Source organism: Mastigoproctus giganteus, chromosome 6 (assembly GCF_048544385.1).
Source record: "Mastigoproctus giganteus isolate SK-2022 chromosome 6, ASM4854438v1, whole genome shotgun sequence".
NCBI lineage: Eukaryota > Metazoa > Arthropoda > Arachnida > Uropygi > Thelyphonidae > Mastigoproctus > Mastigoproctus giganteus.
Window position 1 is genome coordinate 57192429 of NC_143580.1, and position 16575 is coordinate 57209003.

At 37.3% G+C, this 16575-nt stretch overlaps 1 protein-coding gene across 2 annotated transcripts in view; it reads right to left on the reverse strand.

Moving 5' to 3' along the window:
• LOC150084315 (fibronectin type-III domain-containing protein 3A-like) overlaps positions 1-16575 on the reverse strand; it is a 441928-nt gene that overhangs the window by 15261 nt on the left and 410092 nt on the right. For both annotated transcript variants that reach the window (XM_090375975.1, XM_090375974.1), the window contains exon 24: positions 12989-13155. In XM_090375975.1, the coding sequence (XP_090232101.1) occupies positions 12989-13155 (167 nt within the window). The remainder of the gene's footprint in view (positions 1-12988; positions 13156-16575) is intronic.

Here is a 16575-nt window from a genome sequence, read left to right on the forward strand (position 1 = left end):
ACTAGATTCCCATCCCTATGCACAAAGTGGTAATTTTGCAGCTACCACTCCTTGAGTTTTCAGTTCTCCTCTTCTGACACTTCAATGAGGTCCCATTCTGAGATAACTCTGAATGAGTTGAGTGTCACCATAGTTGCCATACCCCCAGCAGAGGTCATTCAGAGCAGCTGTTCTGAGTGTTTATCACACTTGGTTTCAATGAGAATATCCCCAGAATGCAGCTGTTTTACAGCTTTAGGGGAGATTACTAACCCTTCCAAGCCCTCCTGAATAAAGAAGAGTGACATTTTAACCTATTTTTCACCATTGGAATGGATTATCCGGTATCCAGGTGTTGGGCCTAATACAATTTCAGTTCTCGGTATCTTTGCTGATGTGATATTATCTGATTCCTTGACATAATTTTCATGTAGAGAGCATTTCTGGGATCCCAGAAGAATTTAAATTATTAGGGTTCATATTAGTTTTGATTATGTTTCAGTGCCCGGGCTCCCTATTTACCATGGAGTCCAAGGGGATGCCCACTACCTAGTAAGCTGTTGTTGTGCTTGGATTTTTCTGGTGCAAAGGCTACTTAGTCCATACTGCACCTATCATAGTAGTTAGTACTAATTTTATTGGCTTCTATGGAAGCAGTTAGAAACGGTTATATAAACCTATTTTTTTCAGAAAGAAAAAAATTCTGTAAGGTTTGAATTTTCACCTATGATATGGCTAAGTGACAATTCCTGTAAGTTTGAGAGAGAAGTGAATGAAATCAGACGGGAGTTGTTATACAAGGTGCATTCCAGGATTGTTTGTTTGTTTTTTTTGTTAGGAGCATTAGCAACTAAGGCCATATTGCTCCGGGAATTGCGGTGGCCATTCCCTGACCTTTCCGCATCCTCCGTATTTGGTGGTGATGGGCTCGAACCCCGGTCTAATCAAGAAGCATGTGCTACGCACTGCTGCTCCTTCCCACCTGGCTACGGAAGCGCCTACATTCCAGGAATATGTGTTTTATTGTGAGTGGCCTGTGGCAATGTGAACACTGTGGAGGGTCATTACCTGATAACAGGAATAGATGGGTCAAATGGGTGTGGCCATTCGGGCTCTGGCCAGAACAACCTCTTCTTGTCTGTTTGTGTGAAAATCAGAGGCCCATAATTGCGGTATAGGTTTAATTTCAAGGAGTTTGTTATGAATCTGCGTTTGCCACTGTAGTGTCCGTCATTCCTTACATATATTTCGTATATGTATTCTGTAATCACTGAATGGGACCAGAAAATTCATTGGGGATGTGCTGGATGGATGTTTGGCAGCAACATCTGCAATTTCATTTCCTGGTATTCCAGTATGGCCTGGGATCCAGCAGAAGACAACATTTTGCCAATGATCTTGGATGGAGACGAATCAACTCTGATCTGATTAGCTTAGTAATGGATGAGTAGATGGGGAAATCTTTTGCATTGCTAATAGGGCACTTTGCGAGTCTGTGTAGATTATGCTCTTTTCGATTGAGAGATGGAAGAGCAAGCTTTATGGCATATAATTCAGTGGTGTAACTACTGCATTCTGTTGGAAGTGACACAGAAGTGGTAGTGTCATGGAATACCACTGCTGCACCTGATTCATTCTTGACTTTGAACCGTTAGTATATATTTTTGCAGGCGCCTCCGTAGCCGGGTGGGAAGGAGCAGCAGTGCGTAGCACACGCTTCTTGATTAGACCGGGGTTCGAGCCCGTCACCACCAAATACGGCGGATGCGGGAAGATCAAGGAATGACCACCGCATTTCTCGGAGCAATATGGCCTTAGTTGCTAATGCTCCTAAAAACCAAACAACAAACATATATTTTTGCAAAGTTGGGATAACATTGTAAATGTGCAACTGCTGGATGTTAATACTAGTTAAAGAGTGTTTCCCCCATTGGTGGAAATAATTGTCACAACACGGTATGATGACAGACCATGGAGGAACATGATCTATAGGTGGACTTTATTGAGTTGTATATTCCAGTTTTCTGCTAGTTCCATTAACCTAAAACCTGCAAGCCTAGTTGCTTGTGGTTTGTTTCTATAAAAGGTAGTGAGTTGTGGATCATTAAATATTGACCAATTAGGATGGGTCGACTGGCTTTGGATCTTGGTTGCGTAGTTCAGTAATAACATCTTTCTTCTGATGTTTAGAGGAGTTTCGTAGGCTTCTACATACAGACTTTGCACTGGAGATGTTCTGAATGCACCTAGAGCTATTCTTAGAGCTGAATGTTGAATAGGGTTGAGACAAGATAAGGCACTTTCCCTAGCAGAATCGAAGACAGGTGCGCCATAGTCTAGACGAGATCAGGATGCATTTTACGTATGGTACAGAAATGAATGGCAGTAGATTTCAGGCTGGATAGTCTGTAACCGTTTTGTGTCATCCAAATCTGGATCTGATTTATTGATATCTGCAATTGTCTCTCAATGTAGTTCAGGTTTTGAGAGTGGCAGGAGATTGTGAGATCATCGGCATAAAGATATGAGTCCACTGTTTTCGGAATAAGTTCAGTTAAGTGATTAATTCTAATTGCGAATAGAGTGGCGCTGAGAACAGACCCTTGAGGGATTCCTTCTTCCTGAACAAAGTTTTTAGAGAGAGTTCCCCGGTAAAGAACTTGAAAGGTTTGTTTGTTTGTTTGTTTCGGGATTTATTGGGCGCATCGGCAACTATGGCCATAGTGCGCCAACTTGAAAGGATCTTTGTTCTAAGAAATTTTGGATGAAATGTGGCAAATTTCCTCTCAGACCAAGAGAATGTAGATCCTTTAAAATTCCGAAACGCCATGTGGTGTCAAAAGCTTTCTCAATATCCAAACAGACCATAACGAGATGTTCCTTTTTGATGAATGCATTTCTGATGTTTGCTTCTGCTTTCATAAGGTCCAATGATGATCGATTTTTTCCGAATCCAAATTGATTGTTATTGATTAAATTTTGGAACTCAAGATACCGTCAGACGGCAGTGAATCATTTTTTCAAGGGTTTTGCTCAGACAGCTGGTAAGTGAAATTGGTCTGTAGTTTTGAGGAACAGAATAGTCTTTACCGGGTTTTGGGATAGCCAGAATGTAGGAATGACGCCAGGAGCTTGGGTATGTATGTTCAGTGAATATTCAATTGAAGAAGAACAGCAGTGATGAGTGTGACTTTGGATCTAAATTTTTGAGCATTACATAAAATATCCCATCAGGGCCAGCGGCACTGTTCCTTGTGTTGGTAAGAGCATGCTGCAGTTCAACCATGGTAAATGGTTGATTATACGTTAGTGCACATCTGTCAGTGAAATTCAGTTTGGATTTTTCAGTTACACCTTTAATTTTTTGAAATGATTGGTCATAAGCAGTTGAGGACAACTGAGAAAATACAGATCCTAGTACATTTGCAATTTCTGCAGAAATAGAGTTCCTGTCCATTTCAGTTAATTAGTAGAGTAGATGTTGGAGGAATTTTACCATTTAACAATTTTATCTTATTCCAGATCAGTCTGATGTCTGTATTTTTATTAACTGAGGAAGCAAATTTAATTCAAGATTCTTTTTTTGCTTTCCGTCTGATATAACGGGCTCTTGCTCTAAGTCGCTTATAATTAATAAGATTGGAAGTGGTTGGATGTTTGTGGAATTGATTCCAAGCTTTGTTTTTCTCTTTTTTTGCACTCTTCGTTCTACCAATAATTTAATTTCCACCTTTTCCTGACTTGATATTGTGGAATTGCAGCTGTTAGAATTTGGTTTGTTATATGTTCAGTAACACGGTTGATAGAAGAGCACTGTATGATATGGTTGTCGAACGAGACATGCATTCTATATTTTATCCAGTCAGCCTTTGGAAATTTCCATTTTACTGGATTGTTTGTTGGTAATGATCGGTGTTGTGAGGGTCATTAAGAGTTACCCACTGGATACTTGGATAGACCACTGGAGAGCAAATGGAAAGGTCTATTGTGGAGGTTGATCCAGTAGGAAAATGAACATAGGTGGGACAGCCAGTATTCAACAATGTTAAATCCTGTCTATCTATCAACATTTCAACAAGTTTTCCACGCTTGTCTAAGCTGGAAGAACCCCATAATAGGTGGTGAGCATTAAAGTCACCTAGTAGACAGAAGGGAACTGGTAGTTGCAACACAAGATCTTCGATTTCCTGAATAGAATATGGACGATTAGGTGGAAGATAAATTGAGACCAATGTAACAGTGATTCCAATTTCTATGCGTGTGGCAACAGCTTCTAAAGAGGTTTGCAATGGAATGCATCTGGAAGGAACTCTTGAGTCCAACAGGATGCTACTCCTCCATGAGCACTATTAGTGTCAGATCTATCTTGTCTGTAGATAGTGTAATTTTTGACTGTAGTGGAAACTTGGGACGTCAAGTTGGTTTCCTGTAGGCACATGGCAACAGGATTGAAGCAGTGAATTAGTTCATTGATATCATTGATGTTGCTGTGAAAACCTCTACAATTCCATTGAATGATGTGTTCCATTATTTGGTTTTGTTCATGGAAGATGTATCTGACTGCTTTTTATAAGTTGATTGTTTATGATGGCCTGGTTTTGGTTTTTCTTTTCGGGGAAAAGTGGGATGTCCTGATTCAGATTCATTGCTATCATCCATATCATCTTCTGCGTGTATTTCAAGCAGTTCTTCTTCACCGATAGTATCATCTGTATCCATGCTTGTTAGGCATGATACTTTCGTCTCAGCAGAATACGATCTTTGCAAATTTTCTGCTGCCTGACGATGCGGAGGTCTCTGGGTTGGAATTGTGAGTGGCGTGTTATTGCTTTGGTCTACTGAATTTGGTTTAGATGGATGCTGGACCAAGAGTACTGATCATGACCAGTCTGATATTGATATTTTTGGAGAGATGGATACTTCAGTCTGACATGCCACTGATTCCTGTCTGAGATTGGTAGAAGCATAAGTGCGTTTTGGCATACTTGAGTTGATCTGTTTTTTCGCTTCTTGGTAGGAGACTTTATTTTCAATTTTATATTTTTGTATTTTTTTTCCTATCTTCCATAGTTCACAGTCTTTGGAGTAAGCTGGATGTTTGCCACTACAATTAGGACACTGTGGTGTTGGAGCTTTGCATTCTGCTTGTGTGTGATTCTTGCAGCTGCAGTTTGGACATATAGCATCTCCACGGCATGCTGTCTGAGAATGGCTGAACTTTTGACATTTATAGCATCTGAGCGGATTTGGAATATATGGCCTAATGCGACAATTCAAGTAACCTGCTTTGACAGAACCCGGTAGATTTGGAGTACTGAAAGTCAAGATTATGTTTCGCGTGGGAGTTAAGTTGCCGTCTTTTCTGATCATGATACGTTTTGCATGAGACACACTTTGATCTTTTAGCTCCTGGACAATTTCTTCCTCAGAAACGTTTAATAGATCCCATTCAGAGAGCACTCCCTTGGAAGAATTCAGTGTGTTGTGTGGGGTAACCTGAATTGGTATTCCACTTAAAGAAGTAAGTTGTAGTAGTAACTCAGAATGTCTTGAGTAAGATGTCGCTACTAGTAGATCTGATTGGAGACGTTTAACCATTTTTGGTGAACCTGCAGCGTTTTCTAGGCATCTCTGGATGATGAAAGGTGAGAGCTTGCTCACAGATTGGGATGACAAAGAGTGTATTATGAGGAAAGCTGGAGATTCCTGCTTCCTAGTGTCCTTTTTAAGTCTCTTTGAAAGAGAGAAGTCATGGTCAGTGTCATTGTTATGTTCATGTTGAGAGCACTTCGGCTCTAAACGTGGAAATTCACTTGTTTCCATCTTTGCTCCTTTTAGCCCCGAGGGTTGGTTTTCCCCCCAGGTTACTGGCCCCACCACGTGGAGGCAGGAGCAGTGCCACCAGTGACCAAGCGGTTGTTTAAGTTAGTGGATTTGGTTAGTGATATATATAAAGAATAAGAAAAGAAAGGTGGATTGCCTTTCTGGGTTCTTACTTTTGACTTTTAAAGTGCAGAATTACTTCAAGTAAATAAAATAACAGCTACACTGGAAAATAAAGAAACTATATCACTTTGGAGATCACTCTATAATCACAGGAAGAAAATCGCTTGTCACTATCGCTTGGCACTCGGGGCCTACCCAGTAAGCAATAAATGCACTGAGGAATGGAATGCCAGATTTACTCAGGCACCATACTTACACCTCTGCCATCCTGAATCCTGTCCCTCAGTCCATAAGAGTAGGGATATGGTTGACCCTTATGAACAAACCCATTTGCTGCTTGATGCTGACTGAGCCATCCCAAGACCACCTGTCTTGTGAAATGACAGCCAAAGTGATGTGTTGAAACCTGATCCCTCAAGTACCAGGATCCCTTCTCCAAATTTCCATAGGTTGCAGTGAATGGCAAACATGCCAGGTTCACTATGGTATTAGCCTAGAACAGTGCTTCTCAAACGTTTTTGGATCACCACCCCCTTGGCTGGATCCCCGCCCAGGGTTTTTTTTTAGCCAACCAATATAAAGTGAAGCTAAATAACCGAAATGAATATTTGTCTGTTTGCCTCCAAAAATGTAAATGCAGCCCTGCACATATGCGTGTGAATTATAAAGAAAACTATTTACTGCACTTTATTCCTTCTTCATAAAATATTACAACTACATAAATAAAGTCAGTTATAGTAACTTAAATGAAGTCATAAAAATTAAAGTTAATTACATAAATAAGTCATGATATTAATGGAAATAGTTAATTATATTTTAATATTTAATGCGATGGATGAGCTTGGTGGAGATTTATTAGCTTATCAATATTTGGTTTAATATCTGTAAGTATAAGTCGTAAATCGCCACTTTTAACAACATCCAGACAATTTCTTTGTTTTGTCAGCAATTGAGATACAGCACTAAAACCGGTTTCGACTAGATTGAAAAATCTAGTTGACTAGTTTCGACTAGTTGGAAAAGAAATAAGTAATTTTTTTACAATTCCCCACAATGCAGGATAATGGTCAGGGATTTTCTTTTGTAACCAAAATTCCTGATATGAATTTTGAAATTTTGGCTTCAGTTCAACTTCGTTTTGTAACTCAATCAATTCTTCTACAAAACGTTCACCATCGTCATTATTTAAAAAAGGATTTATAACCCAATCTGGAATTTTCAAATTAAGGAGATCTTCGAACCTTTCCTGCATATCTCTGTGCAACATTTCTAGATGATTACAAAAAGTTAGTAGAGTTTCATCAGCTATTTTTTCTTTTTTCTCTATTTCCAACAGGTTTGAAAATTGATACAATTCACATCGTCCTACGTTGCGCATAAAAAGCTTTAATTTTGAAATAAATGCTGAAATTTGAGTTTTCGCCTTAATAAGAGTTACATCTTCTCCTTGTAAATGTAAGTTCATTGAGTTGAATCTAGTAAATAAATCTGCAAGATAAGCAATATCAGTTTATTTTCTTGAGGTCATTACTAAGGTCATTGTTCCTATCTTCAAAAAACTTGACAACAGTATCAAAGAGTTCATAAAATCTGCTGAGACAGTTGCCTTTTGACAGTCGCCGAACCTCGGAATGAAGTAGCAATCGTTCAAAATTTTCACTGTTTTGATCACAAAGCTTTCGAAATATACGATCATTCAAAGAATGTGCTTTAATTTTGTTTATAGCAGTAATAACAGTTTATAGAGAATTGTGCAGTTGATCACCAAGTTTTTTCACAACTAAATGCTGACTGTGAATGACACAATGAACAGTAATAATATTTGGCACAGCATTTTTTAAATAAGCCATAAAACCCTTGTAACGGCCAATCATTGATGGTGCTCCATCCGTTGCACAAGCAAGTACATTTGTAAGTGAAATTTCCGTCTTTAAAAATCGCCCCTCTGTCGCCCCCTTTCATGCCTAACATCCCCATGGATAATTCAAATGCCCCCCGGGGGGCAATATCGCCCACTTTGAGAAGCACTGGCCTAGAACCTAGGCTAACACCATAGTGAACCTAGGCTGTGAGCATTGAATTCCAGTGATACTAATCTGGAAGACCAGCAGCATCGCCGGCAGGTCCCCTTGCCATGCATAGGTGCCCCATATGGGGTGGGGAGAGTTTAGTGATTATCAATCAAAGGAAGTGCTGATGAACGGGGAATCTCCTTTTGTTCATACCAGAAATTTTGATAACGTTGTCATGCATTGAGTATCCAAGATACCATCAACTGTTTTAAAATGCTGTATTAAATTGTACTGTTAGTGATTTTTGCAAATTAAAATGCTCTTTTTTACCATATTAATCCAAATTAAAATGCTCTTTTTTTACCATATTAATCCAAATTAAAATGCTCTTTTTTACCATATTAATCCAAATGTAGCTCCTAAAAGGAACATGAGTTTGCAAGAGAGTGACAACAGTGGATAGAAAGATGGGAAAGTGTTGTCACTAAAAAAAAAAATCAATTTAAAAATTATAAGCAAGTTTAATGCTGGTGCAAACTTAGATTACATATGTGATTTAGGCCTAATAAAAGTCAGCAATCATTAGTACAAGCAATAACAAGGAAGGATTGCAACAGGTGCAAATTAAAAATACATGTTGCTGTATAGTGAAAAATATGGACCATTTTCTGAGAATTTGTATTGATAGACACACCGAAAAAATGCATTATTTAGCAGGAGGAAATGGGATCCGGAAAAGTTGCCCCCCGCATTTTGCCCCCGGCACATTTCATCTCCCACATTTTGCCCCTAGTAGATAATGAATAGGCTATAGAAATGTAAATAATACACCTAATTTTTTATTAATTCTAATTTATTTTGTTTTAATAGAATGAATCAATCAAAGGTAAAGGTAATCAAATCAAACGTAATCGATCATAGAATAAATGCACATTATTATTGTTTAAAACTCGAAGTTGTTGTTGTTGTGATGGGGGTTTAATGGTGCAAAACGAGCTGCTGAGGCTATAGTGCGCCTATTCATAGGAAAATAGTAAAAATCAAATTTCAGATAGAATCAATTTATGGTTTAATAGAGTGATGTTTTAAAATTTATGATACAATCCAATTTTTTTCAAAAACGAGAAGAATTCGTTGATGTTTGCATCGTCACCTATAATATTTTTTAATGTCTTCGGTTCCGGAAGATTTTTTAGGGAAAGGAGGATGGATAACTCGAAGTTGTATGCAATGCCTATAAGGTAATCAATCACATTACAATTTTGAAAATCTTGGGCTATTCTTTTGATTCTAGCAGAAATTGCAGCATACTTCTTGTTCCGTTAGAAAACCACTCCTGGCTACGCGCCAATAACTGAAGATTGTTACTAGTGGAAAAAATAAGCATGCGACCCGGGAGCAGTTCGTCCTGAGAATCATACATTAAAAACTGTTTAATAGATTTCATAATTGAGAGCTATTAAGTGCTCGATAATTCCTATACAGGTGGGCCTGTATAGGAATTATTAATTCGTCCTGCGAGCTCATCACGCAAAACGGAAATGCGTTAATCGAATATCATAACCAATAGGAAAAATTATAATTGGTCCTTGACCTTCTGGAATGTCCATAAAGAATTTTAAAAATACATTTTAAATAACTTTTTAACTGTATATAATGTAAAAGAAAATGAAAATAATTATGGAATTAAATGTTTATTGCATAAAACAGCAGTTCTTAAACTGTGCACCGCGGAATATTTTAAATTTTTGAGGGAAACACAGCGATACTCGACATCTGTCGGACACCGCACGAACTACTAGCTCGAGGTAGTTCACAGTTTCAGCATTTCTTATTAAGTTGTTTGGACCTAACTACTAAATGAAACTGTTAGTTATTTCTTTTGGTCTGGGTGCACCTTGAAAAAATTACTGAGACATTAAAGGTGCCGTGAACCGAGAAACTTTGGGAACCTCTGACATAAAATACACAATGAAGAAATTACTGTTGTGGAAATATTTGAACAGTGTTGACTTTCTCTTTTCATCAATCAATTTCTGATAGGCGACAACAATCTTCTCTGGGCCCTGGCGAAATAAATATCGCAGAAAACATACCTTTTGTTTGAGGTTCTATGCGATATGAAAGATTTCATCTAATTCTTTTATCGTTATCTCCTTCGCGGTAACATTTTCATCTGGCTCATTTAAAAATTTGAATTTTTAAATGCAAGTCTGCATTGACTTTATTAGCAGGAGACAAACACGTCTTCTTCCTATGGTTGATGGAACACACCGAGGCAGGCAGCAGGCAAACATTTGTTTATTGACCGTATGACTCATGGCAAGCTTAACATGAGATTCAAATCTTTTTCAACTATCGCATAAAAAAAAAAGATCGCGTTATTTGAACTTGCATTATGCGAGGCCTATCTGTATTCTATTATATTATAAATCAACAGGGATTACCTTTATTTTAGATATAGGAAGCTTCTTTTCCAACTCTCCTAGTCCAACTCGCTAATAATTCTTGAGGATGGCGATATCAATTTTACAAAACAGGTGGGACATCTTCCCCACTGTCAGAACTGTAGTGGTCAGACCGTGCGGTCTCAACAATGAGCACTCAAGACTTCTGTCTTCAAACACCATACCTCTGGCAGCAAGGAAACCATTACGTGGATTGGCATAAAATTAGATTTTTGAAGGTCTAAACTGTTTAATAAATATGGACCGATTATTTCTTTTGGTCCTGTAGCTGGCCTTTAGAGTTAAAATTAAGGGTCTACTCATTATCTACTGGGGGCAAAATGTTTCGGGGATGAAATGTGTGAGGCGAAATGCAGGGGTGAAATGCGCGGGGGGCGAAATGTGGGAGGCGAAATGCGGAGGGCCACTTTTCCGTAAACCGGAGGAAATACTCTTGCTCATTTTTTTAATGAGTAGAAAAGACCAAGAGACTTTTGGGGGGTTTTTTTTTTGCATTTTAAAGCACTGTAGCTTACAGAGCATCTGCAGTTTCCTACTCAATTATACTGAAAAGAAAATTAAGGATGGCTCTTCAGCAAGAAAGGCTTATTTCTTGAAAAGGACACCCTCAAGAAGTTTTGTCTTAAAGATGAAACAAGTTAGTTAACATATGCAGTGTGTTACATTTCAGATGCATTCAAATTTTTTATTTGAAATTAATTGAATTTTTTTTTCCTTTTTCTGTGATTAACAGAAGTGAAAAGTAAATATAGTTATCCCCTTATCAGTTAATTACTAAGAAATTATAACTGTCTTAGACCATGAGAGCAGAGGCATGGTTGATCTTCATGAACAAATCCAACTGATCTTGAGTGAGCCATCCCAAGACCACCTGTCTTATGGGATGGCCAAAGTTACACGGGTTGCAACGAAATGGATATTTTAGTAGGATCATGTCTGTTTTAATAAACTTATAGTTATGCATTCTCTAAACTTAAAAACTAAAAAATCATAAGTAAAATAAGGTAATAATAATATAACACAATATGTTAATTATTATTACCTTATTTTACTTATGATTTTTCTTTACTAGGTTTGGCCTATGGAGACTGGTATCAGCTATTATAGCGTTTTGGTGCCTTGATATACGGGTATATATATATATATATATATATATATATATATATATATATATATATATATATATATATATATATATATTTTTTTTTTTTAAACGGGCAGCCAGCCGGTATACATATTTCTTTATATTTATGCGGTATCATTATTATATTTTCGGACACCACATAATAAAATTCTAACATAATATACCATTGAACAGCACATACCTTATGTACTTAGACTATAATCAAATATAATATTACGACGGATGTAATGTTCTATCTACAATAGATTGTATTAATCTGATCTGGACAATATTGCTTAAGATTTTTATTAATTGCTCATATTATAGATAGATATATATATATATATATATATATATATATAATAATAATATAATATATAAAAGATTGTATTAAAGAGTAAAAACAGAAAACATCAGAGAGTTAAATAAACTGGATATGGCAAATGCACCGAAGCGCGCAAAGCAGCAGCAGCAACGGATGCAAATGTAAATATATGTATATTTTAATTAATATGATAAATAAAAGTAAAGATGGCAGTTCGAAACTCCGGAAAGCTTAAAAAATTACATGAAAACGTTAAAAGAAAGTTACGATAGCCTACATCAGATAAAGGCGGGAAAAATTTACTAAACACAGAACTCCGAAACGGGGAATAAAATATGAAATATTAATAAATAATGAAATCTGATGTCAGCAGAATAAATATTGATGCTAAATCAGGTATTTCATCGGGGGACTACACCTGACATAGCATCAACGGACTGCGTTTCCATACTTGCCCATAGTTATGCAAGAGAAAATTTATAAATGTAAATAAACAAATATAAAAATGTAAAAAAAAAAATGTAAAAAAAAGATTTCATTATTTATTAATATTTCATATTTTATTCCCTGTTTCGGAGTTCTGTGTTTAGTAAATTTTTCCCGCCTTTATCTGATGTAGGCTATCGTAACTTTCTTTTAACGTTTTCATGTAATTTTTTAAGCTTTCCGGAGTTTCGAACTGCCATCTTTACTTTTATTTATCATATTAATTAAAATATACATATATATATATATATATATATATATATATATGAATATGCCTAAAAATTTGCATCCATCATGCCTTACCCCAAATTGAGATACATATGTGGGGGGGAACTGAGTAGCAAAGAAGAATTAAAGGGTTCTCAAAGCAAACCACTTATTTGTCAATCCAAATAAATCCTTGTGAGTCTATTATATCATATTATATCATTGTACTACCCTCTCCCGGTATGGAGATATTCAATTTACAAACTGCTTTTTAAGAGTACATAAATGTTTGTAAATTGAAAGATTACCAATAATTAAATCAACACTGCTTCCTAAATTTTTCTTAATTCTATTATCATAATATACATAGTAAAGGAATCTGCGCGTGTGCGTGTGTGTGTGTGTGTATATATATATATATATATAATTTTAATTTATTAACCTTTTAAAGCTGGAGGAGGAGCCTTTGTGGTTTGAAATGTGCACACTTGAGAATAGGGTCCATCACCAGCATCACTAGAGGCACAGATTCTAAAATTGTAGGCAGTTGTCTCTTGAAGTTTACTAACTTTGTGGCTAAAACCTGTTCCATGGTATACAGGAACAAAACTGCAAAGGAGAAAAAGAAATAAACAAGCTGTTGAGAAGCTAATGATTTTTAAAAATATAGTACATCATTGGCACAGATCAGTCACATTATGCATATCAGCTATTAAATGCTTTAGTTCTTAAATATTCTATTCAGATTATAAATAATAATAATGAATAAATAGCATGATTACTGATTAAAGGTGTCTCTAAAGTTAGTCGGTCAGTTGTTTGGGGTTGGTTTCCATCTTGCAGGCTAAAAAACATGTAGAAACTCATGGAAGGGAGGGGAAAAAAAAAAAAACTTAATCCCTTTGCCTGATATCAGCTAACTACAACTTCAACTGACTTAACTATAGCCAGCCCTTCCAAACCCTTCTGAATATGAAGGATAACATTTTACCTATAGGTTTCTTTCTGGTGGAATGGGTTATCAGATATCTAGGTGTCAGACCTGATAAAGTTTCTGTTCTGGGCCTCTTTGCTGAAATGGTGGTGTCTATACTCATGTCGATAACTTCTGGTAGGGATTACGTTGGGGCCCCAGAAGAAAAGGTTACATCATCGGGATTCATAATGATTTTATTTTTGTTCAGTTCTCGGGCTCCCCACCCACCACAGAGCCCAAATGGGATGACCACCACAAGTAATATTATTTCATAATGATTTTATTTTTGTTCAGTTCCCAGGCTCCCCCACCCCACCATGGAGCCCAAATGGGATGCCCACCACCCGTCAAGCAATAGTGCTCAGAAGTGGGATGCCAGGTCTACCCAGACACCATACCCACATCTCCACTAGCCTCGATCCTGTCTCTCAGACGATGAGAGTAGGGGCATGGCATCAACATGGTTGACCCTTGCAAGCAAACCCACAAGAGCTGATTGATCCTGGCCAAGCCATCCAGTGCTATCTGTGTTGTCGAAGCAGGGGCCAAAGTAGTGTGTTGAAGCTGGGCCCCTCAACTACCAGGATCCCCTTTCCTGAATTTCCACAGATTGCAGCACATGGCAAATATGCCAGATTCCTATGATGATAGCCTGGAACCACAGGAAGACTGTGCCATAAGACTCACCAGGGAAACCTTGGTGAGCGAGAGGCCTGAGTGAGTTTCAGTATTTTCAGTATTTACTCTTTTTTTTAAATTTTTTTTTTATTTCATGTGCACTTAAGTAGTAGTGATGAACCTTGCTTTTGCAAAGTATCTGGTGATTGCTGTAGATCTCATTGCATGCAGAAAGCAATTATGTGTAATGTTTGCAGGACATTTACTTTCAGTTTGGACTTTAAGGATACAAATGTCATCTGATCTAATGCTTTTCACTACTTAGCCATCACTGATTGGATCATGCTAAAACAAGGGGACTGTTACCTGTTAGTACATATGTAGGTAGGAAAACTGCTTTAACATCCTTCAAAAATTTTTATATTTTGTTGTCATTTCCCTAGGAACTACAAAAAAAAAAAATTAAATATCTATTCCATTTTGAGACGATTGTGATATTATGGTATTAGTTTGAAAATACTCAAATATATTATACTCGTAATGAAAGTTTCAAATGGAAGTTCTATACATGCTTGGCTACTCATTTACATTTGATACATTTATTAATACAATACAATACAATGTTGATAATTAAGATTATCTATGACAATGGAACCAGCCACAGTAATGATTTCAAGTTTCTAATGAATAATGATTCACTTTCTGGGTGATGTTACTTGATTAAAAATAACATTAGTAGCTTTAGGTCAACTCTTGGATAAATGTAATTATTTCTAAAGAGCCCAAGCTCTGTGTTTTATGGCTAGTTTAATGGGCAGCTGAGATCATAGTGCACCAGTATCCAAGTTTAACTATATTCAATTTATTAAAATTTTAACTTCACACGATTGACAACAGGATCCACAGGCAGAAAAGACAGAAGAAAATAATGCAGGGAAGCATTATTTTCTCAAACAATTTCAATACCTGCATCAAAGAAGTACCCCTTCTTTAATGAGACATTACTGTGTGTTGTTGCGTTATATATATATATATATATAACTAAACAAAACAATTTAATATTTGTGTCATGAACCACAATGTTTTAAACCCAGGGGCTAGCAGCCTTTTCCATTATATATACCGGCGGAATTACTTAGCAAGTACAGGTCACTGTTGGAAAAAAGCCGTGAATTAGGGTTGAATTTGAAAGTGTCTGCAATTCTGCCCAGACACGATAGGAGGGAGTATATGATGAGAGCCTTGTCGATCAATTCGGCCCTGGAGGGATTGTGCAAGGCTCAAGGGGTAGAATTTTTTTCAGCCTGGACTGTACTTGTTAACAGGAGAGATTGCTTCTACAGGGATGGGATACACTTAAATAGAAAGGGTGCAAGAATTTTTGTTGATGCTGTCGAGGCAGAGTTAGGTGGGTCGGAAAACTGCTACTTGGGGGGGATACAAGGACTAATAGATTAACAGTAGCCACTGGCAGAGGTGGAAGTGATTCTTGCACTGCTTCTATTGAAATGAGCAGAAGCCTGAAAAACAAGATGCAGGATATTTCAGAGACTGCTGGGAGTCACTGCGGTACAAGTAAACACATGGGTTGTGTTAGGGTAGCCAAGAATAGAAACAGGTGCATGTATACCTGCGTGTACACCAATGCTAGGAGTTTGGTAAATAAATTTGATGAATTTGAGGTATTGCTCAAAACATCAAAGGCAGATATTGTTGGGATATCAGAGACGTGGTGTCACACAGATATTAGTAGTATTAGTATTAGTATTAGTACTAATACTAATACTACTAATATCTGTGTGACACACAGATATTAGTAGGAATGCGGAACTGGAATATAAGGAATGCGGAACTGGAATTTGGGGAATACAATGTGTATAGAAAGGATAGACAGGACAGGAGGGGAGGAGGGGTTATGCTATTAGTTAAGAAACACAAAGTCCAAGGAAGTGAAGCCAGTCGACATGAATGGACAGGGCAGTGTCGAGTCAGTTTGGTGTGACATAAGCATAGGGAAATCAAAATTGAGAGTAGGAGTGTGCTATAGGCCTAATGACTCTGATGAGTATAATAAGATATTGTACAGGGAAATAGAGTGAGCCAGTAAATCAGAGAGTCTTATAATGGGGGATTTTAATTTCCCAGATATTGACTGGAATTTGTGGGTTGGTCACTCGCACACTAGCAAGGCTTTTGTGGATTTATTGGATGATTGTTTTCTACATCAGCATGTTCGTGAGGCAACAAGAGGGAGCAATACTCTTGATCTGATTATCAGTAGTGATTCTTCATGCATTAAGAATCTGCAGATAAATGAACCACTAGGTGGCAGTGATCACAGTGTGTTGAAGTGGGATTTACTCAAGGAGGTAACTACCATCAGAGGTAAAGGGAAGGGTTTTTGTTTTCGTAAAGGCGACTATGATGGTCTGAGA